Raw genomic sequence first — 26,331 nt, 5'->3', positions numbered from 1 at the left:
ATAGAATAGAATAGAATAGAATAGAATAGAATAGAATAGAATTCAACTTTATTGTCATTGCACATCCACAGGTACAGGGCAACGAAATGCAGTTTGCATCCATCCAGAAGTGCTTTAGTGATATAGATATATTACAATATATATTAGCAATAATATAGATATGTAAGTATATTACAGAAATGGGTCTATTATGGTATGTTATAATGTACACGGTATGAAGTATGTTATGAATATTCTATAACTATAAGTATGTACAGGCTGTAGTGAGTACAGGCTATGAACAGGATATAAATATGAAATAAAAAACTATACAGAAATCTGAGATATACAGTTATACAGAAATGTGAACTATGCAAGTTATAAACAGTTGTAGGATTAAAAATTATCGTATGTACAGAATGATTATTTACACAGAGCTATACAGTAGTGCAGTTAAGATAAGTGAGATATGTGGAGGCTGTATAAAGTGCTAGTGGTTGTGAGTGGTGGTTCAGTCCATGTTATTATTGTGTGTTTGAGGGTACAGTTGTCCATTGTGTGTGTGTGTAGGTGGTTGTGGGTGTGTGTATGTTCAGTCCATGAGTTTAACGTGGGTCAGATGTCAGGAGGCAGAGTTCAGGAGTCTGACAGCTGTGGTGAAGATGCTGTTCCGGTACCTGGTGGTCTTAGTCTCCTGTAGCGCCTCCCAGAGGGCAGGAGGGTGAAGAGTCCATGTGATGGGTGACTGGGGTCTTTGATGATTTTCCCAGCCCTTTTCAGACACCGCTTCCTGTAGATGTCCTTTATGGCAGGAAGTGGTGCTCCGGCGATGCGCTGGGCAGTTTTCACGACCCTCTGCAACGCCTTCCAGTCCGAGGCAGAGCAGTTCCCGTACCAGACTGTTGGTCGGGATGCTCTCGATGGTGCAGCGATAGAAGTTCACCAGGATGTCTGAGGACAGGTGGTTCTTCTTCAGAGTCCTCAAGAAGAAGAGGCGCTGGTGAGCCTTCTTGACCAGCTTGGAGCAGTTGGTCGTCCAGATGAGATCCTCGGAGATGTGGACTCCCAGGAACTTGAAGCTGCTCACACGCTCCACAGCCGTCCCCTTAATGTGGATGGGTGGATGTGGGTCAGCATTCCTCCTGTAGTCCACGATGAGCTCCTTGGTCTTCTCGGTGTTAAGCAGCAGGTTGTTTCTGTCGCACCACTCAGCCAGACGATCCACCTCCTCCCTGTAGGCGGCCTCATCGTTGTCACTGATGAGGCCAATCACCGTGGTGTCATCTGCAAACTTAATGATGGTGTTGGAACCATCAGCAGGTCTGCAGTCGTGGGTGAAGAGAGAGTAGAGGAAAGGGCTCATCACACAGCCTTGTGGTACACCGGTGTTCATTGTGATTGTAGATGAGCAGCGGTTATCCAGCCGGACATGTTGGGGGCGGTTGGTCAGGAAGTCCAGTAACCATTTGCAGATGAGGGAACTGATGCCCAGGTCTGTCAGTTTCCTGATGAGTTGTGAGGGGTGGATTGTATTGAATGCTGAACTGAAGTCTATAACGACATTGTTTAACTCTAAAGACATTTTTATTGAATGTAAATTTTTAAGGAGATTGTATGAGGTGCCGTAAGGGACATTATTACTGAAACACTCTCACACACACTACTGAAACGCTCTCACACACACTACTGAAATTTTAGCTCTCACACACACTACTGAAACGCTCTCACACACACTACTGAAACGCTCTCACACACACAACTGAAATTTTAGCTCTCACACACACTACTGAAACGCTCTCACACACACAACTGAAACGCTCTCACACACACTACTGAAACGCTCTCACACACACTACTGAAATTTTAGCTCTCACACACACTACTGAAACGCTCTCACACACACTACTGAAATTTTAGCTCTCACACACACTACTGAAACGCTCTCACACACACAACTGAAATTTTAGCTCTCACACACACTACTGAAACGCTCTCACACACACTACTGAAACGCTCTCACACACACAACTGAAACGCTCTCACACACACAACTGAAATTTTAGCTCTCACACACACTACCGAAACGCATTTCCGCTGAACAGGAAGTTGTTTCCTGACAAGGAAACTGATGGAAAAAGTGGTATATTTCAAAACACTACAAGGATGTCTACTCAGCAACCTGCTAGTACAGCAGTTCCCAACCTTTTTTGTGCCACGTAAACAATATAAAAATTAAAAAAAAGATAAATACCATGAAAACCATAAATTTTAAACTCAAGCCTCAACTCTTGCGACCCGGTACCAAACAACTCACAGACCGGTACTGGTCCAGGACCTGGGGGTTGGGGACGGCTGTGCTTGTAGCCTAAGTGAAGCAGCCGCATTACTTAACAATATTTTAGCTTCCTTGAATCAAGGAATGGATTCAAGGTGCAACAGGGAATTCGGCAATTATGTCCTGTTTCCCCTAAGCTTTTTATATTGGCAACTCAGTTGTTAACACTATTAATCAAAAATTCTAACGACATACAAGGAATATCAATTTTTAATAAAGACTTCAAAATAAGTCAATTCACAGATGATACATCTATGTTTTTGAAAGATAAATACATGGTAGAGAAAACTAAAGCTTCTCGTTTATCTCTCAGTATCAAAAAATGTGAACTTCTCCCGATTCATACAAGCTCTGACTCCTCAATAGCTTTGGTTAGAGTTGAATCTAAAGTTAAATATATAGGGCTGATAATATCTAAAAAACCCAATTAGCAGAAAAGACACCAATATTTCTAACTGTATCATCGAGATGAAGAAATCACTTAGCCACTGGTTAAGCAGAGACCTCGCTTTTTTTTGGCAGAAACATCCTATCTAAAGCTGAAGGCATCTCCAAATTGATTTATCCTTGTCACTCTCTATATATCTCCTCTAAAAGCATTAATAAGGCTAACACAGTTATTTTCGAATTTTTGTGGAGGAATAAAACCCATTACATAGAAAGATATCAGCTTGTGAAGGAATACAATAAAGGTGGTATCAAAACTCCAGAATTAGAATTTATGGATGGCACCCTTAGAATTAAATGGTTAAAATCTTGTCTGTCACAGCCAGACTCTACTTAGCTCCACATCCTATGATCCTTGTTTAATAAAATAGTATACAGGATTAGACTTTATTTTGAAATGTGATTTTGCGGTAAATAAAATCCCCATAAAGATATCAAACTTTCCAAAACAGACTGTGCATTTTTGGGAAAATGAGATTTACCCACAACTTCTCCCCATAATTCAACCTTATGGAATAATAGGGTAATAACACTTAATCAAAAATCAATTTTCAAGAGTGACTGGTTTGAACAAAAAGATTATATTCATAACAGATTTGTTGGATGATAACGGTGTAATTCTAAGTTACCCAGACTTTTCAGAAAAATATTGTCTAAACTGTTCTCAAAGAGAATATAACAAATTTTGTGAACTGGTCCCACTGCCTCTGCTTCATTTGATTAAAATTTTTATGATATACAATAATTTCTCATCAGTGCTCCCAAATTTATTGCTAGGGCAATGTCAGCTGTTTGATAAAAATGCAATAAGAAATTTGTTAGTAGTTTCTTCAAAGACAAAAATATTTCATAGTTACAACAGAATGGTTACATTGCATGGTTCTAATTTAGTTATTTCATATACACTGGATAAAGCATACTAAAAATTTATGAAATAGCCTATTCTACCTAAAGTTAAAGAAACACACTTTAAAAAAAATTAATCCTGTGGCAGAATTTCTAAAAAAAAAAGAGATTTGGCTTTGAGGTGGATCAGTGTTCTTTTTGTACTGATGAAAATGAAACCCTAGAACATCTTTTTTTTTTCTATGCCCTATCACACAATGTATTTGGTGCAACTTAAAAAATTGGATTTTCCTAAATATTAATGATGTGTCACTATTTGAATTACATCATACGCTAAGCCTTCTCTCCCTGGTTTTATTGATGATTTTAAGATATTTTTTTCTTTGCTAAAAAAGACAAAAAGCACATATGCCAAAAAAAAAAACAAAAAAAAACAGGATAATGCCCGTCTCCTGCTATTCTAAATTTTGACTTATGCTGAGGCTAATATATTTTTAAGTAATGCAGCTGTCTCACTAAGACTAAGCTGTCTAACTTATCGTTCCATCATTCGATTCAATTCGATTCGATTCAATTCAATTTGATTCTGGGAAATTTTGACAGTCAGCAATATTATAATTCAGATCAGTACATTTACATATTTTTGTATCTAAAAAAAGGAAGCTGACACACGCAAGACTTTATCAAAGATGTAAGCTCACAGCAGATGCCTTTGTGTAAAAGTAGCTGAAGATAAAACACAGAAAAACATGAAGGTGATTTTTCCTGGCCTGGGATTTTATAAAAAATATTCTGCAGTACATCAAAAACGAAAGAAAACCATTAATCAACATATGAACGTTACCTCTGACGTTCCAGCGGTTTTATTAGAGACACGGCTAAGCGTTTTGCATTTTGCATAATTTTTAAATGTTTAAATTTGTTCAGTATTGAACGGCAGAAATAAGATTTTCTTTTCGGAAGTATGTAAAACGAAAAAAGAACAGCGGCCGACAGCGCTGTAAACAACAGTAGACTTGTGCATAACAAGCAAGTGAATAATGCAGAAAACAGATTTTTAGACGGGAAACAGTTCTTGAAGTACAGAGAGAGAAATAAAGAGAGAGAGAGAGCTGTGCATGACGTGTGATTTTATCATGGTGGAAGCAAAACAGTAAACGTCAGAGGGAATTCATGACGATGTTTATGTGAAGCGCAGTTTGGATCTTCTTTTGCTGCTGGTTCAGTCAATATTGTTTGGAGAGAGATCAAACTAACAGCTTTTGAATCAGCGCAAAAACGGCGTGAAAACAAAGCGCGGACCGCCGACAGATCAGAATCAGCCAGCTGTTGGCTTTCAGCCCCGACCGTGTCCATGCCGTCGGGTGAGAAAGGCGACATCCCATTGATTCTGATCCGCGGGTCCGCGCTGTGTGTTTACGTCTTTGTGCAGAATCCCTGTTCCTGCTCTCATTTACTGTTTTAGCTGTTTGGTGGTTGTTGAAATTTTGTGCGGTTTCACCTGAGATTCTGGCATTTCGGGCAAAATTAATTTATATTAAAAAATTGATTCAGGATTTTAATGAATCGATTTCACGTTATCCAAGCCAGAATCGATTTTAATGGATAAATCGATTATAAAAACCCACCCCTAACTAGCAGGTTGCTGAGTAGACATCTGTGTAGTGGTTTGTTTGAAATCTACCACTTTTTCCTTCAGTTTCTTTGTCAAGAATTAACTTCCTGTTCAACTGAAATGCCTTCCTGTTCAACTGAAATGCCTTCCTGTTTAACTGAAACGCCTTCCTGTTCAACTGAAACGCCTTCCTGTTTAACTGAAATGCCTTCCTGTTCAACTGAAACGCCTTCCTGTTTAACTGAAATGCCTTCCTGTTCAACTGAAATGCCTTCCTGTTCAACTGAAACGCCTTCCTGTTTAACTGAAATGCCTTCCTGTTCAACTGAAACGCCTTCCTGTTCAACTGAAATGCCTTCCTGTTCAACTGAAACGCCTTCCTGTTTAACTGAAATGCCTTCCTGTTCAACTGAAACGCCTTCCTGTTCAACTGAAATGCCTTCCTGTTCAACTGAAATGCCTTGGTTTTTCAGTAGTGTGTGTGAGAGCGTTTCAGTAGTGTGTGTGAGAGCGTTTCAGTAGTGTGTGTGAGAGTGTTTCAGTAGTGTGTGTGAGAGCTAAAATTTCAGTAGTGTGTGTGAGAGCGTTTCAGTAGTGTGTGTGAGAGCGTTTCAGTAGTGTGTGTGAGAGCTAAAATTTCAGTAGTATGTGTGAGAGCGTTTCAGTTGTGTGTGTGAGAGCGTTTCAGTAGTGTGTGTGAGAGCGTTTCAGTAGTGTGTGTGAGAGCTAAAATTTCAGTAGTGTGTGTGAGAGCGTTTCAGTAGTGTGTGTGAGAGCGTTTCAGTAGTGTGTGTGAGAGCGTTTCAGTAGTGTGTGTGAGAGCGTTTCAGTAGTGTGTGTGAGAGCTAAAATTTCAGTAGTGTGTGTGAGAGCGTTTCAGTAGTGTGTGTGAGAGCGTTTCAGTAGTGTGTGTGAGAGCTAAAATTTCAGTAGTGTGTGTGAGAGCGTTTCAGTAGTATGTGTGAGAGCGTTTCAGTAGTGTGTGTGAGAGCGTTTCAGTAGTGTGTGTGAGAGCGTTTCAGTAGTGTGTGTGAGAGCGTTTCAGTAGTGTGTGTGAGAGCGTTTCAGTAGTGTGTGTGAGAGCTAAAATTTCAGTAGTGTGTGTGAGAGCGTTTCAGTTGTGTGTGTGAGAGCTAAAATTTCAGTAGTGTGTGTGAGAGCGTTTCAGTTGTGTGTGTGAGAGCGTTTCAGTAGTGTGTGTGAGAGCGTTTCAGTAGTGTGCGTGAGAGCGTTTCAGTAGTGTGTGTGAGAGCTAAAATTTCAGTAGTGTGTGTGAGAGCGTTTCAGTAGTGTGTGTGAGAGCGTTTCAGTAGTGTGTGTGAGAGCTAAAATTTCAGTAGTGTGTGTGAGAGCTAAAATTTCAGTAGTATGTGTGAGAGCGTTTCAGTAGTGTGTGTGAGAGCGTTTCAGTAGTGTGTGTGAGAGCGTTTCAGTAGTGTGTGTGAGAGCTAAAATTTCAGTAGTATGTGTGAGAGCGTTTCAGTTGTGTGTGTGAGAGCGTTTCAGTAGTGTGTGTGAGAGCGTTTCAGTAGTGTGTGTGAGAGCTAAAATTTCAGTAGTGTGTGTGAGAGCGTTTCAGTAGTGTGTGTGAGAGCGTTTCAGTAGTGTGTGTGAGAGCTAAAATTTCAGTAGTGTGTGTGAGAGCGTTTCAGTAGTGTGTGTGAGAGCGTTTCAGTAGTGTGTGTGAGAGCTAAAATTTCAGTAGTGTGTGTGAGAGCGTTTCAGTAGTGTGTGTGAGAGCGTTTCAGTAGTGTGTGTGAGAGCTAAAATTTCAGTAGTGTGTGTGAGAGCGTTTCAGTAGTGTGTGTGAGAGCGTTTCAGTAGTGTGTGTGAGAGCGTTTCAGTAGTGTGTGTGAGAGCTAAAATTTCAGTAGTGTGTGTGAGAGCGTTTCAGTTGTGTGTGTGAGAGCTAAAATTTCAGTAGTGTGTGTGAGAGCGTTTCAGTTGTGTGTGTGAGAGCGTTTCAGTAGTGTGTGTGAGAGCGTTTCAGTAGTGTGCGTGAGAGCGTTTCAGTAGTGTGTGTGAGAGCTAAAATTTCAGTAGTGTGTGTGAGAGCGTTTCAGTAGTGTGTGTGAGAGCGTTTCAGTAGTGTGTGTGAGAGCTAAAATTTCAGTAGTGTGTGTGAGAGCTAAAATTTCAGTAGTATGTGTGAGAGCGTTTCAGTAGTGTGTGTGAGAGCTAAAATTTCAGTAGTGTGTGTGAGAGCGTTTCAGTAGTGTGTGTGAGAGCGTTTCAGTAGTGTGTGTGAGAGCGTTTCAGTAATAATGTCCCTTACGGCACCTCATAAGATTGTATCTGTGTTTGGACATGGGTAATTTGGTGATAGATGTATTTATTGTTGACCCTCTGCTTTGTTTGTGTATATATTTTTTTTTACCTCAGCAGGGGGTCAAATGAGAATGAATAAGCTAAAGTATACACCGGTGTACTCTGACTTCAGGTCCTTTATTTATAATATAGTCTTTACTTGTTTTTGATTGCTTAAAAGTGCTACTGCACATGCGTGTATTCATTTCTTGTATACTGTTGTATACTGTGTACTACAGGCTGAGTTTTCCTTAGCAAAACATTTACACAAATACTCCAGCATATAGATTACACTGTCAGTCTATTTTACCAGTGCAAAAGTTGCAGACAAGCATCCAAACACTGAGTTTTTAATTGCTTATGAATGTATTGCACTGCTGGAATTAGACTTAGAACAAAAGATTCCCGACTCCTGTCTCTCTCTCTCTTTTGGCTTCAAAGGAACTGAGTCCTGGGGCTCCATCACTGCTCGGGTAGCACTTTGCAATGCAGTGTCCAATGCAATACAACATCTAGAGTTGACAGACCGGAGAATTATCCTTGTAATAGCCCGGTTTGTCACTATGCAATCATCACGGCCATTATACATGTTCAAACAAGTTAAATCACTGTCCAAGCGAGCAGCGCCAACAATTATTAGATCTTTATTTATGTTATGTGTCATCACATTCTGGAGCTGATCAAAAGGCTCGTTTTGTGATGACTTTAGTTTCATTTCTACTTCGGTTCACTCACTGATCCATAAAAGTTTAGGCCCTCTAAAATGGACCCAGCTCAGTATTTTATATTATCGCATCTTTACATTATATGAAGTTTAATATAATCCTTAATAATCGTATACTGGGCCTTTGTACAATGTCTAAAGGAAGCCATTTAACGCTCTTCCTTCTTGGTTTATTGGCTGTGCCAAAAAAGCAGAAGTTGGACGAGGCTGCTGCACTCACAGCCAGAGCTGCGCGCTTGACATGACGATATCAGGGAAATCTGCTCGCAGTGACGTCCCACAAAGCCAGAAGCAGAAAAAACTATAAAGCTCCAAGTGTTTAGCTGTAGTGAAACCACAGCTTGAGGCATAACATTATGAGCACTGACAGGTGAAGTGAATAACACTAATTATTTCATCATGGCCCTGTCAGTAGATGGGAGATATTAGGGAGCAAGTGAACATTTTGTCCTCAAAGTTGATGCAGGAAAAATGGGCACGTGTAAGGATTTGAGCTAGTTTGACATGAACCAAACTGTGATGGTTAGATGACAGAGTCAGAGCATCTTATGGGGTTTTCCCAGCCTTCAGTGGTCAGAATCTATCAAAAAATGAAGGAACCGTGGTCAACCAGCGACAGGGTCATGGGCAGAGTGAAGGCTGGCTGGTGATGTCTGGTCCAACAGACAAGCTGCTGTAGCTCAAATTGCTGTAAAGTTAATGCTGGTTCTGGTAGAAAGTTGTCAGAGCAACACAGTTTGTTGTGTATGGGGCTGCAGAGCTGCAGACCAGTCAAGGTCTTCACCAACAATATTATGCAGCTGGTCAAAAACAGAGATGGGCAGTAACACGTTACAAGTAATGTGTTACTGTAATCCGATTACTTTTTTCGAGTAACGAGTAAAGTAAGGGATTACTATAGCAAAAACGGCAATTAGATTACTGTTACTTTCCCGTAAGCACGCTGCGTTACTGCGTTACTAAAACCGTGATTTTTTTGCGAGAATGTCTCATGACAATGACGTAAGCGAGTGCCACGTTTGTGACAACAGCTGTGTGCAGATCAACAATGGATAATATATCGAGTGTGGAGAGAGTATGAGCGTGCAGCGTTTAAAGCGTGGAAGTACTGACCTTACTTTGAGTTTGATTCTGTAAAAAGTGACAAAAACATTAGTGTCTGTTGTGCGTGGGAAGAAAATTTCTTTTTACAGCAAAAAAAACCCTTAACTTCCGAGCAAGCACCGAGTGCGCTACAACGTAATGTGAAATTCACAGAGTAACTCGCGGATTCTTCAACTGACCGCTGCAGCACACCTGCACCAGGGCAAACCTCCGCCTACGCCACTCCTGCTAAACAGGTGAAAATAGAACAACAGTACCGCTAGTCTTTGATTTTATTTATTTTCTGCTGTGTTTTACTTTCATCTATTTGAAAGAGTGAGTGTAAACACAAAAAAATATTTTATTTTATGTGCTGGAATGTGCAGAAAATAGGTTTAAATGTTAAACTAATTTCTTCCAGTCAGTGAATGTTGCATATAATTAAATTTTTGCTTGATGCATAAAGTTAAAAGATTAAAACTAATAAAACAAGTTTTAAAAAGAGACTTTTTCCATTTGATTACATTTTGTATGATGGATTATGCAGAAAAAGTAGAATTGGGCTGAAAGGCTATCACTTTATCACCTATTCAGGTTGTAAATCGTGTTTTTAAAAAGTAACTAAGTAATTAATTACTTTTGAAAATAAGTAATCAGTAAAGTAAAGTAATCAGTAATTAGCTACTGATTACTTTTTTCAAGTAACTTGACCAACACTGGTCATAATGTTATGTGTGATCGGTGTACACTGTAAACTTTGGCCATGTTGAATATGAGCATCTGATATTATAACAGCATGTATATGGCAGAAAATGTAAATAATAGGTCCACATAAAGTAAAGCCTAAATTAGATCAAAGATTGTAATATTTTACTATATGTGGGTGAGTTACCGTAGCTGTAGTTAGTAAAAAAGAAAAAGACTTTCCAGCAGTGTGCAGCAGATGAAGGCTGAATGACAGTCAGTCAAGTGTTTCAAATTACAGATATGGTGCAGTTTCAGTGGGAGTGTGGAGCTCGTCTCACTGTGGCGCCAATTTTTCCGAGGGATCTCGCTTACTCTCTCGTTCTGGTATTATTATGTCTCAATTGTACTTTTAATTAGAGAATTATGAGACACAAATTAAGGTTCATGCCTTTTCAATTACAGAACATTAACGTGGTCAATAAACTGCTCCCCAGCTCCCAGCAGAGGATAGCGACGAGGCTTAGTGAGAAAAATGAGGTGCCAGCGCGTTTCATTTCAACCCAAGTTGTTTTCTTTCTAATTACTTAGAAAAGAAAATGAAGTGGAAGCAGATAAGTAAATTAAGTGTTATTCAGGAAGGTTCAAAGCTCTGTGCTGTAGGAAAGCATCAAGCCAAGAGTCTCTTCAGCATGGCTGCATCCCAGACGAGGGGATACATACCTCTCAACCTTTCCACGCTTCCTCCATTAGAGCATCACCAGAATATCACCTCTTCCTTTGCTGCTTTTTTCTTTCTAAGTGTTTCAGAGCAGCGCTGGGCACATCTATGTTTTAGCTAAGGCTGAGTGTGATTTGTATGCATGCAGTGCGGTTGCCCTCACTGTTTCCTGGCGAGAATAAGACATCCGTAGGGCAGCCATTCGACTCTGCCAAAATGGAGAGATCCACTAAGAGCCCATGTCAGCTGGGCTTGTTTGAATAGCACTTTGTTCACCAGCCTCCCACACCTCCCTTTACTCCCTCACTGGGTCTGTCAGGTGCCTTTCTGTAAGGAAAACACATTTGATCAGTTTATCTATGTCTTTCTCATGGAGTGTGCTAAGGTCGGAAAAGGTTCACAGGTCGTTAGCGTGACCTCAGTTCAATCAAGACATGATGTGAACTTCAGATCTTCTACTTACGCTTACATATTGCTGTGCATGAGCTGTATTTCCCACAAATCTCTTAGTTAATGTTCTGCCTGGTGCTTTCCACACTATTTCAACAGATTTATTTCTCTTGTTTTGATATTGAAGCAATGAAAATTAAAAGATAAATTAGAGTAATGACTGATCAACACTATAGTTCCATTGAAACATGCTGTGCACGCCACCGGTGTGGTGTGAGGTTCCTGTGCCGGTGGGAAAGGAAAACCCTCGGGAATATGTTTACAGCTGAACAGATGTTCCCAGCAGAACCGTCCGTCACACTTAAGCAGTTACACAAAGCCATACCAAACACCTGCAAAGTATAACCACACGTTTTTATGTTAACACGGTCAAATGGTGCTCCTGAGAAACTTTTTAGTAATTTTTACACTAAAATAATTTTTCTAGCTAGTCTGGAAATTAAACTTTTGAGCTAACAGCAGCCAAAGGGGAAGCTCAACTGTAACTGTTGCTTTTAATTAGCTATTGAATTGAGCACAGGAGTGCAGTTTATGGAAGTTACAAATTCTGATGGTCATTATCATTTATATTTATAAATATATATTTTTATACATATAGTATGTTTAATTTATCTTATAAGGAGCAAATAATATGATGTGAGGATGTATTATTATTTAATCAGCCAATCACATGGCAGCAGCTCAGTGCATTTAGGCATGCAGACATGGATAAGAAGACCTGCTGAAGTTTAAACTTAGCTTTAAAAAGATGATTTGAGTGGTTTTGAACATGGTTGTTGTATTTCAGAGAAAAGTCAGAGGAGAGTCTGACTGCTTCAAGCTGATAGGAATGCAACAGAAACTCAAATATTTAATTATTAAGGTATGTACATCTCTGAATGCACAGGATATTGAACCTCAAAGTGCTGAACCTGGTATCTACAGCAGCAGAGGACTACTTCTGTTAGCTAAGAACAGGAAACCTGGGGCTACAGCTCGCATGGGCTCACCAGTATTAGACAATATAGGATTGGAAAAATGCTGCCTGGTCCAAGTCTTGATTTCTGTTGCAGGATTTGGATAACAGGGTCAAGTATATTGTAAACAATATGAAAGAATGGATCCATCCTGATCAATAGCTCTGGCTGCTGCTGGTCATGTAATGGTGTTGGAGATTTTTTGGCACACTTTGGGCCACTTAGTACCAACTAAATATCCTTTAAATAGGTTAGCTTACCTGAGTATTGTTGCAGACTATGTCCAACCCATTATGACCACAGTGTACTCTTCTTCTGTTTGTCACAAACCCCAAATCATTTCCACCTGGTTTTAATTGTGTGATGCTATCACGTCACGGATCAAAATCTCTGAGGAAAGTTTCCAGTAACTTGGACTTTTAACTGGACTGGAAGGAATCTGAAGGAATCTGGTCTACATACTGACCAAAACCACAGCCTGAATTTCAGCACATAGAGCAAATACTCCAGGTGGTACCGATGCCTCGTGCAAATTTTATTCATTTCATCTGTAAACCATAAAAACCATGGACAGGCTCAGTCTTCTATTGGTAACTTTAGAAGAGTGTGTATGAGTACGCCTGTTTTTGAATCTGTACTGCTTTTTTTTTTTTCAAATTTGTTGAACATTCACATAATTAGATCTGTTTACAGAGAGTTGAGGTTTACAAAATCACTTCCAGCAATCCTGCTTTTAAATTCTGTGGGCTCCCTGGCTCATTGTTGAGACAATTAGCTCACCGGAATAAGCTATTTCTTCCGATGACATTAAGAGGGATTAACTGAAAGAAGTGAAGCCATCCACAGAAGAGAGTGAATCAAAAATCGCTATTGTAGCCACTCCCTCCTTTCTGTGCATCCAGACGTAAAGGAACAAAGACCATCACTTAGGAAATTCACCTACCTCCTTTGCCTCCTTTAATGGCATCAAATGAGCAGCGAAAGTGACGCAACAGCGTGGAAACCGCTTTTGCTGTTTTGCGTTTATAGCGCCAATCATCCCAGGGGGGCTGCTTCAACTACCTCTAGCCCCCACCCCCATCCCTCGACTCTCTCTCATTCCCACCAGTTACATCACTCATCTTTTCCTTTCTCACAATCAGATCAAGGCGTCTGAATGGAGCACTGTGAACACTTTTCCTGTGGTGTTCACTTGTGTAACAAGATTAAGCCATCTCCTTTCCTGCCAGACTTAATCAGGAGGACTTTGAGATTAATTGGAAGCCCGTGTCGAGTCAGTGCAGCTGTTTTTTCGAGACTAATGTGACTGTGTTCTTTCGTCCCCGCAGATCTTCACTGACATGCCCACACTGCCTGAAACAGAGCAACACCTTTGACCCTTTCCTCTGCATCTCATTACCGATTCCTCTTCGCCAGACCAGGTGAGCAGTGCTGTTAGTTTTGTGGAGCTCTATAATTCTTCCTGTGTCTGAAACAAGCTAGCTTATCTCCATTCAAGCTAACTTTCTTCAGATTGGCTACACCTCACAGAAGCTTTGAACATCATATGTGCCGGGCTTCTATGCTCACAGGTGGATGATTGTTTCTGAGATAGTCCTTTAAAGGATATTCACTCTAGAAAAGTTCTGATAATGGACTTATTAATAAATTATATTGTAAATAATTGTGCAGTTCTTCTTTTTGTATGGTTTAATGCCAACGCCCCCGCCACCTCCATGTGAGCACTGTTTAAAAAAAGTTTCTTTCCTCTTCATTATTTCTGACTGTTTTCACTAGTTTTGCATTGGACTAGGGTGCCTAATGTTGTCACTTCTGGACCCTACCGAGGTTTCAAAGGCAGTCCAACTCCTCCAGGTTGGCACATTAATAAGTGCCATTACCAGAAAGTTTGCTATGTTCCCCTGCACCGTCTCAAGAGCATGAAGAAGATTCCAGCTACTCTGGGAGAGCTGGACAGAGCCATAGAAGGCCCTTAACCCAACAGCTGGATCAATATCTACTCCTTTGTGAATAGGATGAGCACTGCCAGAGCCGCAGAATGACCTCCAGCAGGACACTGATGTGGATGCCACTGACCAAACAATCGGAGAACTAACTGAATAAGGCAGAGGGTACACTAGGGACCAACATCCCCAAGGGGGCCTTGTGCTCACTGCCCAGCACCGTTTTGCCGAGCCAGATTTGCATTTGCCATTGAATACGCTACTGGCACCCTGTGCTTTTCACAGATGAGAGCAGGTTCACCCTGAGCACATGTGACAGACATGAAAGGGTCTGGAGAAGCCGTGGAGAATGTCTATAACACTGTTCAGCACGACCAGTTAGGTGGTGGGTCAGTGATGGTATATCCATGGAAGGACTCACAGACCGACTAAGCAACAGCACCCTGACTGCCATTAGTTATCAGGATGAAATTCTTGACACTACCCTGGTGCAGTGGGTCCAGGATTCCTCCTGGTGCATGAAAATCCCCAGCCTCATTCATCCAAGCAGTTCCTGGAGGATGAAGGAATTGATACCATTGACTGGCCCCTATGATCAAGTGATCTAAATCCAATAGAAGACCTCTGGGACATTATGTTTGGGTCCATCCAACGCTATCAGGTTGCCCCTCAGACTGTTCAGGAAGTCAGTGATATCCTAGTCTGAATCTTGGACCACACCATCCGTCGTCTCATTAGGAACACTCCTTGATGTTGTCAGGCATGCCTACAAGCACGTGGGAGCCAAAAAAAGTAGTGAGCGCCATTATGAGTTGTTGCAATTAAATTTCACCAAAATGAACTAGTCTGCTGCATCCTCACTTTGATTTTGAAGGTATCTTTGAATTCAGCCCACTGTAGGTTGATCATTTTCATCTCTATCAAATGATGTGGCATCCTTCAGTTCTTAGCACACTACCCAGTCCATATCAGCGTGATTTTTTTTTCCTGTTGAGATCTAATGATTTTTGAATGTGTTCCTGTTTTTTTTTGAGCTGTGAAGATTTTGTTATAAAGTCACAGAAGACTTGGACTAATAGCAATATTGGTAATTTTATATAGATATTGCAAAACACTGCTATTTTTGTGACCACATTGAGAACCTGATATTGTGACATAGGGATTATTTTTGCATACATAGAGCTCATTATTTGAAACTTTGTGCATGTTTAATATGTGAATCCACTACTGTAACAGTACATACTGTATGTGACGGAAAATAAGGAAAAGCATGATAGGTGCTCTTGAAACTTCAGGCAATAAAACACCAAACAAATCGAGACACAATTAGAAAATAGGATGTACAACACCCAGCTTTGTTCATGCATTACATACAGTAGGAACACAGGTCATTGTGGAGCTGAAGGGCCTGGTATCAGAAAGGAAAAGCTAGTGGGAAACCTTCTCCGCATTAAAACAATGTGTTATTCAAATTTACATGAAAACAACCACTTCTCCTCCACGTTAGATTAACGAGGCCCTGAGCCCATTCAGGAAATCCTGACATTTTCAGGGAGGGGTAACCCATTCCTCCTTTTTTCAGCCAGTGCCTCTCTATTTATGCATCAGGCTTTTTTCCCCTTCTTATCAAAAACACATGTACATATCTACAGATAGGTGACCAAGACTTTCAAGTTAAGAGACTTTCACAAAGTTTTTGCTGGCATGGATTAAGATGGGTCGCTGCAAAAACAGAGTTGTGGAAGTGGTCTCTTACAGGATGAAATGATATGAATCATATACTTTGGCCAGAATCACTCAGGTCAACCCAGGTGAACACAGATGTCTGAACCACCATCGTCATCAATAAACCAATGAGGGAATATCTTTTGGGTGAATGGAGTCTATCCCTCCAGTAAAGACTTTGGAGAACCAGTGCCAGGGAACACTAAAGCTGTTCTGGCAACACACAGTGATCCAGCACTTAACCCTTTATTTTATTTTATCACCTGTCTTTAGCAATTGGATAAAAATCTGGCTCTTAAGCACTTACAACACACTCCAAGTGCTTGCTTTTGATCTTTACTGTAATGTTGATAGTTTTCTAAAAACAACATGGAATATTTTGTCTCCCACAACTTGCCTGTTCTCATGTCCTGTCCTGTGGAGTGGACTGTTAGTAGTTTAGATAGTGAAGCTCTTGCTTAGACAGCTGGTATGAGTTGTAATAAGGTAGGTGAGCTACAGAGCCTGGAGTGTTTCCCAGTATCCACAGGAAACAGCACAACGTGTTTCTAAACCCGAGAGCACAGTTAAGAATTTGGGGAAATAGGCTTGCTGCTGGTAAAACTATATGTGTGTTTGTGTGGGTGTGTGTGTTTGGTATAAAGCTAGAGCTAGGAGCCAGTTAGCTTAGCTTAGCATTAAGACTTGGGTACAAGAAACGGCATTTTAAAATGTAAAATTAGCAATTCAGAGTTTTACGGGGAAGAGTTGTAAGGGTGTTACGTGGCAGACTTTTTCTAAGGCCATGTCCACACTAATTCGTTTTTGTTTGAAAATGCATCTTTTCTCTTAGCTTTGGCCTTCTGTCCACACTGAGATGGTGTTTTTGGTCAAGGAGACCTGAGCTTTTTGAAAATGCTCTCCAAAGTGGATAAATTTGAAAAATACGTTTTTGCATCACAGTGTGGACTACGAAAAATTTATTTTAGCATTTTAGTTATATGATGCAGTCATGTGACCAATTAAACTAAGATGGCTGAGGGCATTACAGCAGCTGTTTTGTTTGCTCTCAATTGATTGAAATTTTGACAGCCCTACTGAAGATTAATATCAGTTTGTACATGCTCCAGATAGCTTTTCTTCAAATTCTTTAATTCTCACTCGCTTTTGCAACTTTGTACCTTTGCACTATTTGCAGCAACAACTCCACCTCATTGTCAGTCCATTTAAAAAACTCAGTGCTTTTCCTCAACATTTTGCAGCGATGTTTCAAAATCTGGAAAGTAAATAAATGGCAGACACAAAGGTCAAATCATCTTACATTTCATGCATGCTCAATACAGTAACGTAAGTATTTAACAACTGTTCGTAAATGATTGAAAATGATCGTGTGGATGCGGAGCGTTTTTAGACGAAAACACTGTTTTCAAATTTATCCGGATTAGTGTAGACATAGCCTTAGTCTGGAACATACTTTGCCTAATGGTGGCTAAAAACAAACAAGCTATAAGGCGCTAATTTAATTTAAGCTTTAATGATCTGTGAAAGTTGGATTTTGTTAAAGAGCCGGACTAGTTGTGTTCTTTCATGCTAGCTAAAGCCTAGAGGTGGGTGGATTGATCCAAATATCCAAACAGTATCAATTACAACGCTGGTATTGGTATCGGTTTGATACTAGGGTGATAGGATCAATACTTTGTTCCTTTCCTCTAAGTTCAGTATATAGTCCACTGAATTCTGTTAAATGCATTATTTTTGGGGAAATAAAAAATGTACCTGAAATATGCACAATAATTAATGTCCGAGGCTTTTTATCTATTTTATTTATAGCCTTACACATCAGAAGTCGACCCAGGTCTCCAAAAATATCACTTTCAAAATACACGAAAAGCTCAAAGGAGCGTTTTGTTACTATCAATTATATGGAAAGTAAAAATCACAGTGATTTAGCCGTCATTAAAATGTGTTCAGAATGTGATAATTCATCTCATAAATTGTGACACACTGCTCTCCCCTACACAAGCTGCCTTTATAGGTTAAAAGTATCAGGATCTGTATTTGGTATCAGATTGATACCAAACTTCAAAAGCCAAGCATTAACCTGGCTACATAATAAAAGGACAGAAATGGGAGTTTTATCAATTTTTCCATTTCACCTTCAGCAAGAAGATGAATACATTTATATATATGCATTTCCCAAACTGCAGAATAAACTGGTTTAACATGAAGACGTGTGTCTGATTGACAGCGTTTGTTGAGACCCGAAAATTAACATCACATCCTGTGAGTGTAGATTCGTCACTAAACATTTGCCTTTTATTATCCATTCTTTTGAATAGTTCATAAAAGTTCAGCCTACCTCTCTTCTAATTTAGGAAAATGTTTTTTAAGAGCTGATTTCTCGTGGTGCGCCAGGTTGAGAGTGCTGTGTTTCCAACCTGTCGTTTTTGGTGTGCAGTAAATAGGTTGAGAGAAAAAATACATCAGAAGGAATAAACAGAGGAGAAAACAGATGGATTATCTTTTAAAGAATTCATTATATATTTCCCTGTGTGAAGAAGTTCAGCACAATCACACCCAGATTATGTGTGTAAACCATAAACACATACTGTTTGTCACCAAACCAACATTTGCTGGGCTTGACGATCCAAACTCATCCATTGGCGGTCGTGTCCTTGTTTGCTATTGTTTACACTATACATACGAGTAGATCTCATGAAACTTGGATTTTTTTTCTTTAATATATCTAAACAGAAACTCATCTGGTAAAAAATTATAAAATATAAAATATAATTTTAATGAAAAACTTGGAAAACTCAAAAGCACAGATTTCAGAATGGTGCCAGTGACTAGAACATCTTTGGGGAGTGACCTCTAAGGCCTGCAGGCAGAGAGTCACACGTGAATCTGGTAAATTATTATCCAAAGAGCTAAAACAGATCATTCAGCTATAATAAAAATCATCCACACATAGCAAAGTTTTATATTAATGTCTGTTTGTCCAGGACTTGCTGCCCATTGTCAGATTTTAACAAACAGAATCAAAACATTTGACCACAGGTAACTTTTAAAGCTGCATCTACAATCACAAAGAGATTGCACAAATCTGACATACTTGAAGGCGTGCTGGGGAAAAATCCTTTGATATCCAAAAAGAACACGAGTTTAAAAACTAAAGCATATTAACACCACAGAAGTCCACCAAGGAATTGCTTTGAAAGAAGAAATGTAGTTATGAAACTAGACTTGAATCCCCAGGAAATATTGAAAGGCCTTTGAAAAATTCAGGAACACCATCAAATATCTAGAAACTAAATGAACTTAACATGTAAAAGTGGTGAAGAAGACACCCCATGACCAAGCAGAACCAAAGAAGAAACCTCCATCACATTGAATATTATTTAAAGAAATTAAAACTGTTAGTGAAGAGCACATTTCAGTCCCCAGTACAGCAGTCATTATTAGCAATTAGGTTTTGTTCATACTGGCATGAAATGTCTTTAGCACAAATTAGTCTTCCTTTGACTGTGGCTTGTTTGAAGTCTCCTATTTCCTGTCCAAATCAGCTGCGCAGGAGTAAATGCACCAGCTCACTAGTTGCAAATAGATAAAACAACACTGTTTTTACCTAACAAGAGCCAGAAAAGTCCTGTTGTTGAAACTTTAACTTGATGCTAGCACCAGTTATTGAGCCAGCTTCAAAGTGCTGCTAGTTTACACATCACTTAATTACTTATTGCCACAATATATTTGATATGCTTGGGAAACATAAAGCCAGCAGGACTCTTAGAGGTCTCAAACACATAAAGTTGGTGGTCCCAGAACTTAATGAAGTCCAGTTCAAAATAAATAATTCACACTAACTTGAGTGTGTTGTGACAGAAAAACTGCATCGGAATAATTCTGGAGGCGGACAAAAATGAAAATTATGCGCAACCATATACAGTTAGGTCCATAGGTTTTTGGATTATGACACATTTTTGAAATTTTGTCACTGGAGTGTCGACGTTCAGCTTTAATTTGAGGTGTTTAATAAAGGTATTGTATTAACAGTTTAGGAATTACAGACATTTTCATATATAATCTCCTATTTTCAGAGGCTCAAAGTATCTGGGCAGTGGACTGACATGCAGATTGGTGAAGCTGTTATTTCACTGTACGCTAAGTAAATTGGAGATCTGCAGTACTGAAGTTGTATTTGGTATCACAATTATTGCACACATGGGCATCCTCAGGGTCTCCCCAGGATGCATAACATCCATTCTTTCAAATTTCCATGATGTTTTTTTTATTTTGTTTTACTGATTATTCATAGGTACACAGCTTTTAATTAGATTCCGTTTTTAAATGTATTTATTTTTTTAATTAATTCGAGTTAAAATCTTAGCATCTTCAGCTCTACACTGTCACTTCCAGCTCGGCCTCCTGTCCTTTTGTTCGTGCCACCGTCTCCAGGCCGTACGTCACAGCAGCTCTCACTACCATCTTCTAAACCTCTCCTTTCACTCTTGCTGCTATCCATCTGTCACAAATCAACACTCGTCTCTGACGTCCATCCATCCACGCGCTCTCTTTTCATGGTTAAAATATAATGACTTAAATGTTATTTTCTAGATTAAATTTGCATCTACAAAATGCTGATAGCAGAAGTGGAGTATAAACCTCAGCAGAAAGCTATTAAACATATTAAAAAATCCACCTAGTGTCTAGAAACTTTCTAGCATTAGACCAACTTGTAGGGCTGTGCGATATGACCAAAATATCATATCTCGATATAAGACATCTATCTTCCCGATAACGATATAAATCACAAAAATGTAACATTTTCTGTAAATTATGTAAATCTCGGGCAGCTCGACTTGCGGGAAGTGTTTCCAGCTGGGCGTCATGTACCTGGAGTCCAGTGTTTTAACCGATGCATGAAACTATACATTTTTAGACGTAAGTTGTAACGCCTGTCGTTTTCTTTGTAGGTATTTATTACACGGCGTGCTGCAGAGAAAACCCTGTTCTAACGTTTGAGTCTAAGGTTGTTTTTTTTAGCACCTGGCGGCTCTTTTTTTACTTCTCATCCGTAAATAATCTGCTCTTTCAGGTGATTCAGTTTATTTTGAAAAGCCTCAACAGGATCTTGAGCTTTATTGTGAAAGGTTTATGCGGAACCTTCCTTGTTGCTAACCACAATGCATAAAAACAGGCGCTTGTCCGTCAGTAGTGTGGTTATATTAAATATAAGAGAAAGAGAGAAAGAAGAAATTAATATAGTCACTACAGTGACCATCAAAAGGATGAAAAAATATTGCCGTAAACAGTTTATTTTGCGACACCACCAAACGAACTATAGAAGTTTTTATATCGTCATCCGATATATATCGTTATATCGAACAACCCTACTCACTGGTGTTCATTTTATTTGTGTATACAGTCTTTTTTTCTTTCTTACAATTTCTTTAAGTCTCCAGGATGATTTTTCTAATGTTTCTTATCTGTATTGTGAATATTTTTGCTGTATTTCTTTTGCTTTAATCTTTTTTGTGATTAGAGAAAAATCTGTCATCAGCCTTAAATTCTTAAACATAATTGCTCTTGCCCACAGGCCATAGACTCAAACAGGTCCCTGACAGAGTTTTTGTGCCTCCTCAGTGAGCTGTTATTCAGAGAAGCCATTATGTCCCAGCACCGTATGTCAGAGCTGCCTCTGTAGAGGTCAGAGCCGAGTGCTCCCCGTTTTTAAAAATGCAATAGAGATTCCATTATTTCGCACACATAAAACTGAGTCCTAATGATCTATTATTAATGTTAAAATGTATTGATTTATTCATGAAAGTCTTCTTTTGTCCCATCTTGGCCGTAGAGGAGGCTGCAGTAGAAATGGCACAGAAATCAAAATAGAAGCCGCCCCGTTACCCGCTGTCACTGATTGTGTGTCTTTGTCTGCGGCAGGCCCTTGTGTGTGGTTCTGGTGTTCAGCACCAAAGGACAGCGTTATCTCCGGGTCGGGCTGGCTGTGCCGCTGTTTGGCTCTGTGGCCTTCCTGAGGAGGTTGGTGGCTGACGAGGGGAAAATTTCTCCAGACCAGGTAGAGTAAAGCAACTGTAACTGGTGTGATTGTACTTTTCTTACTCCGCCTTTGGCTTGAATTTCCTCTTGGCTACAACACATGAAGTAAATAATAGTAAAGTAATTTCCTTCACCACGTTAAAGGATGTACATCAAGGAACCAACTTGTGTTTGCGTGCATATCTGTTGGTCTCCAGGTGATCCTGACAGAGGTTTACTCCATTGGTTTCCAACGCTCCTTCTTTGATGAAGACGACCTGACTAGCATAGCTGAAAATGATGTCATCTATGCCTTTCAGGCTCCCCCACTCTACATCAGAGGCGGCTCTGCACGGATCTCAGGTATGACTGAAGCAAGTCAGTTTTTAATCTAGATTTAAACATATAACATGCTGTTTTCAGTCACAACAAAGCACTCACACTGTCTTTGAGTATTAGAACTAATTTGTGGTACAGCATGGATATATTTATACACATTAATGTGCAAGTGCACACAACTCTGTAAGCAAACAAGCTCATTTTATGAATTTACTTTGCTTAATGAAACCGTTAGGGAATGCACCTTCCTGTAGGGGGTCCTCAGGGAGCACATTAACAGCTATATAACTTTACAAAGAGTGCAGTGAATTACATCCCCCGTGCAGGCCTCCCTTGTGCCATCAGATTTATGTCTTCATTTCATCTATTTCTCAGCTAGCGATGTAAAATGTGTTCTCAGAAGTCCTTTAGTGCACAGTATCCCCTTGTTTCTTTGATTTGTGTTGGAAACAAATAGGTTCTGCACTGTCGTCCACTCTTACAGGGCTGTAAGTTCCAGTCGTGTCAACGCTGGAGGACTCCTTGAAAAAATGTGACTTTTAGTGCTTTAATTTATGTCGGTCAGCGACCGTACAGGGCAGTGCTGCCTAAAACGAGGTTCACGTGACAGTCTGTCTGGTCTCCAGACTAAATCTCTTGGTTCTCACTGGCTGAGTCAACATCGACGTTCAACACTTTTCTGCCCACATGAGACTGTCCCATCATTCACTGATAAATGTTTGCCCCGTGAAATTAGACGTAAGATATTATTATGTTTTAAGGAAATTGCAAGATATGTGTTTGTTTACTGCCTGACTTACACAATGTCTGCACAGGCTGTGAAGAGTATGAAGAGTGTGTTAGCAGAGCAGCTTAGGCCCTCCGTCTGTGCTTGCACAGGATGTAGTCAGGCACCTGTAGTGCCAGTAAACACACAGTCTCAGTAGAAGTCGCGTTGATTGAAATAGGTTTTTTCCATTTGCACAGGCTGCTGGAATATGAAAGAAAATTGATATTTTGCTTATTTTTCCAAAATGCTAGTCTTTTTTTTTTTCCAATTATGGTGTCACTCTGTCACAGTAAAACCTGCTTTTAAATGATGCATCCATCTAATAATGGCCCCTTGGTATAATAAAGTTATTTGAGTAAAGCTCCTCTGCTAAACATTATCTCGCATTATATTATGTAATGTCTCAGCCTCTGTTTAGCCAGCTTTTCTAAGAGGGAAAAACACTGGCAAAACCCAGTGTAAAGGAAGAGAAGTTTTTATTTGCTCTGTTACTCAAAGCTGAAATATAAAAATACTTTAAAAGGAGTCAATGATACGAAACAGCAAGCAGTGGGCAGATAGAGGATGTTGTACGCAGTGTGTAGGAAAATTAAGTGCTAGGCTAAATACAAACTCTAGCTCTCCCATCTTACTTGCTCTTCAGTGGTTGCCTACTAACTCAGTGATGATGAAGGACTGCCTTCATCCATCTTTGCATTCAGAGTTTCATACAATGACTGCCTATCATTCAACCTGATTGGTGCAAACGGATATTATACACAGGGGTGCACATAAATGGTCCGTAGGTGCGCATGCGCTGTCAAAATAAAAGACACGCACCAGAGAAGAAGTTGCAACGTGCGTTTGCGTACATAACATTTTTTGGAGGAGGACAGACATTTGTTTAGAACTCTTAAGGATGTCGAAGAAGCAAGCTCATTTAAGCAATTACTTTGGTGTTCCTCCACCTCCAAAGAAATGTCAGAAGGAGTCCGAACCACAAAAGAAGCGCGTATTTTCAGAAAAGTGGTTGCAGAAGATGAGCTGGCTTCAAACAAATGATGAACGCACAGGGATGTGGTGCAGAGTATGCCGTGAAAATCCCACTCTAGCGGGCAAAAACAGTGCCTTTTATATGTACAAAAACGCGTGTTGCAACTTCTTATCTGGTGCGCGTCTTTTATTTTGACTGCGCATGCGCACCTGCGGACCACTTTTGTGCACCCCTGTGTATACAAGGCTACTATCACTAGCTTATTAGCATGCTAGCTTTAGTAGACATCTCAGCAACACAATACATAGACACTTTGCTAGTTCTTGCTAGTATGAAAGGCGGGATGAATCTGTGCTTTTATGCTGTTTATGCCAAATTCTGACCCTGCAGCAGAAATTTAAGACTTGACTCATTTTTCCAATCTTCTGCTAATTTTGGTGAGCCTTTAAGAATCGTAGCCTCAGATTCCTGCTCTTAGCTGACAGGAGGATCACTCAGTGTGGTCTTCTGCTGCTGTAGCCGACCTGCCGCATGCTGTTCTGCACACTTTCTTCTTCTTCTTCTTGCTGTTACCAAATAGGTATTTCCTCCCAGATAAATGATGCCCGCTGGATATATTTGTGTTAACAAGCAGCTGAACAAGTGTATCTAATAAAGTGGCTGGTGAGTCTTTAGCATAACCTCGTGTTATGAGTTGTTTGAAGTGTTTAATCTACAGATTTTCATTAAATATCCCACATATATATGTACACTCCTCTATGTCTAAATTACTTATGTACACAGTTCATAAGTAAAGATACTTTGCTCAGTTAAATTTTATCTCTGATTTCATTTTAGTCCAGGAAGACAAATGTTTTCTGTCTTATTACAAATGCAATAAAAATGAAATTAAGTCATGAGCAAAGTATGAGCTATTTTTATTTTTATGCTATTTTAGTGCTATAGTGTTATACTTAAATAAACAATACGTTATTGCTTTTATCTGATTTCGGTGATTTCTAATGCTTTTACACAATCTGGCACAGTCTGCAATCATTAACAGGTCTGATCCATGAGAGACGTTTATTTAACTATTCATAAACGGTAAAAGGAAAACAAAACTAATTTTGTTGTTTAACTATATGATATGATAACCAACACTCACCAGGAGTCTGATTAAAAACATTTTTCCGCTCAGTGCTCATGAACGGTGCATGGACCCATGTGGATTTTACCCTGAAGTGTTTACTTTAAGAACAGATCTAATACAGCTGGTGTGCAGTTAAACCCCCCAAAAAATGTAACCATGTTTTATAATCCTCAGTTGCACTGATGTGTGGTCCCTGTTACTCCTGTCACACTTTTTTGATTGACTAATATTTACTTTTTCATGTAGTGAACATCATGGTAGCAGCTACTCATAAGTTAGCGTTATATCCAGCAGATGTGAAGTGCTGTTAGAGACAGCATGAGGTGCTCACTAAAGAGCTGTGATGAATGAAAAAATTGTGTGCTGTGGATTAAACCAAAGTCAAACCCATGACGATGTGACCTTTCCACTCAGAACTCCCACCATCGCTGCTGCAGTCATATTCCCGCATGACGCTTATCACCTGCCCTGTATACCAAATACGTCATTGCATCCTATGATTCACATGTTCATGCTGGATGACAGAATTATGACCATCTTTTATTAGTTAGGATTTATTTATTGGAATACTTTGTTTCATTCATTTCAGTCTCACTTAAATTGACGTCTTAATGTTGAGATTCTTTAATGTACTGGTAAACAACTAGGTTGGAGTTACATTAAAAATGTAATCTTGACACATTTAAGTGAAGAGGAGTCTTTCCTGTTTGGGATCTGATGATGCTCTGACAAGAAATAATGAGCACAATATCATTGTCAGGAAGATTATTGCCAGGGGTTAGACTTGAATAAAGGAGCGCCTGCCAGAGAATACTTGGAAACAGATATTTGGCTTCCGCAGTTATATATCCATCTCACGCGTTTTTCTTTTGGTTACAAACATAGAACAGTTTCTGCCTTTTTTAATTTATTGCCAAGTTTCAGTAAGATGACATCATCTCCCATACTGTAGTCTGTTTGAACATTTTCTTTACCGTTTACTGTCTCATCATTTTACAGCAAAGACTGATTTAACATCATCATGTGAGCTTTCTTAATCTGCACATCCTAAAAACTTAGAGGTATCAGTTTTCTAACAATTCCTGCTTTCAAAACAAGTAGACTTTCAGATCTAGTCACGACAGCGGCATGTAGTGTTTTACAGAAGAGCTGATGAACACACCACCCCCCAGCGTATTTTCTTGGTCCACAGTGTGCCTTATGTTGATTTTCTGCTGCTTGTCTTGTATTTCTTTATATTAGCCAACATCCTTGTGCATCTTACTGCACTCTACCTGGACATCTTCAC

General features: G+C 39.7%; 1 protein-coding gene across 1 annotated transcript in view; it reads left to right on the top strand.

The window, feature by feature from the left end:
* Window positions 1–26,331, top strand: part of usp43b (ubiquitin specific peptidase 43b) — a 97,565-nt gene that overhangs the window by 36,088 nt on the left and 35,146 nt on the right. Inside the window, exons 4-6 of the mRNA XM_085156660.1 lie at window positions 13,476–13,568; window positions 21,738–21,873; window positions 22,052–22,196. Coding sequence (XP_085012786.1) covers window positions 13,476–13,568; window positions 21,738–21,873; window positions 22,052–22,196 — 374 coding nt within the window. The remainder of the gene's footprint in view (window positions 1–13,475; window positions 13,569–21,737; window positions 21,874–22,051; window positions 22,197–26,331) is intronic.

Source organism: Neolamprologus multifasciatus, chromosome 4 (genome assembly GCF_963576455.1).
Source record: "Neolamprologus multifasciatus chromosome 4, fNeoMul1.2, whole genome shotgun sequence".
In the NCBI taxonomy this organism is placed as follows: domain Eukaryota; kingdom Metazoa; phylum Chordata; class Actinopteri; order Cichliformes; family Cichlidae; genus Neolamprologus; species Neolamprologus multifasciatus.
This window is presented reverse-complemented; position numbering and strand designations above follow the sequence as displayed.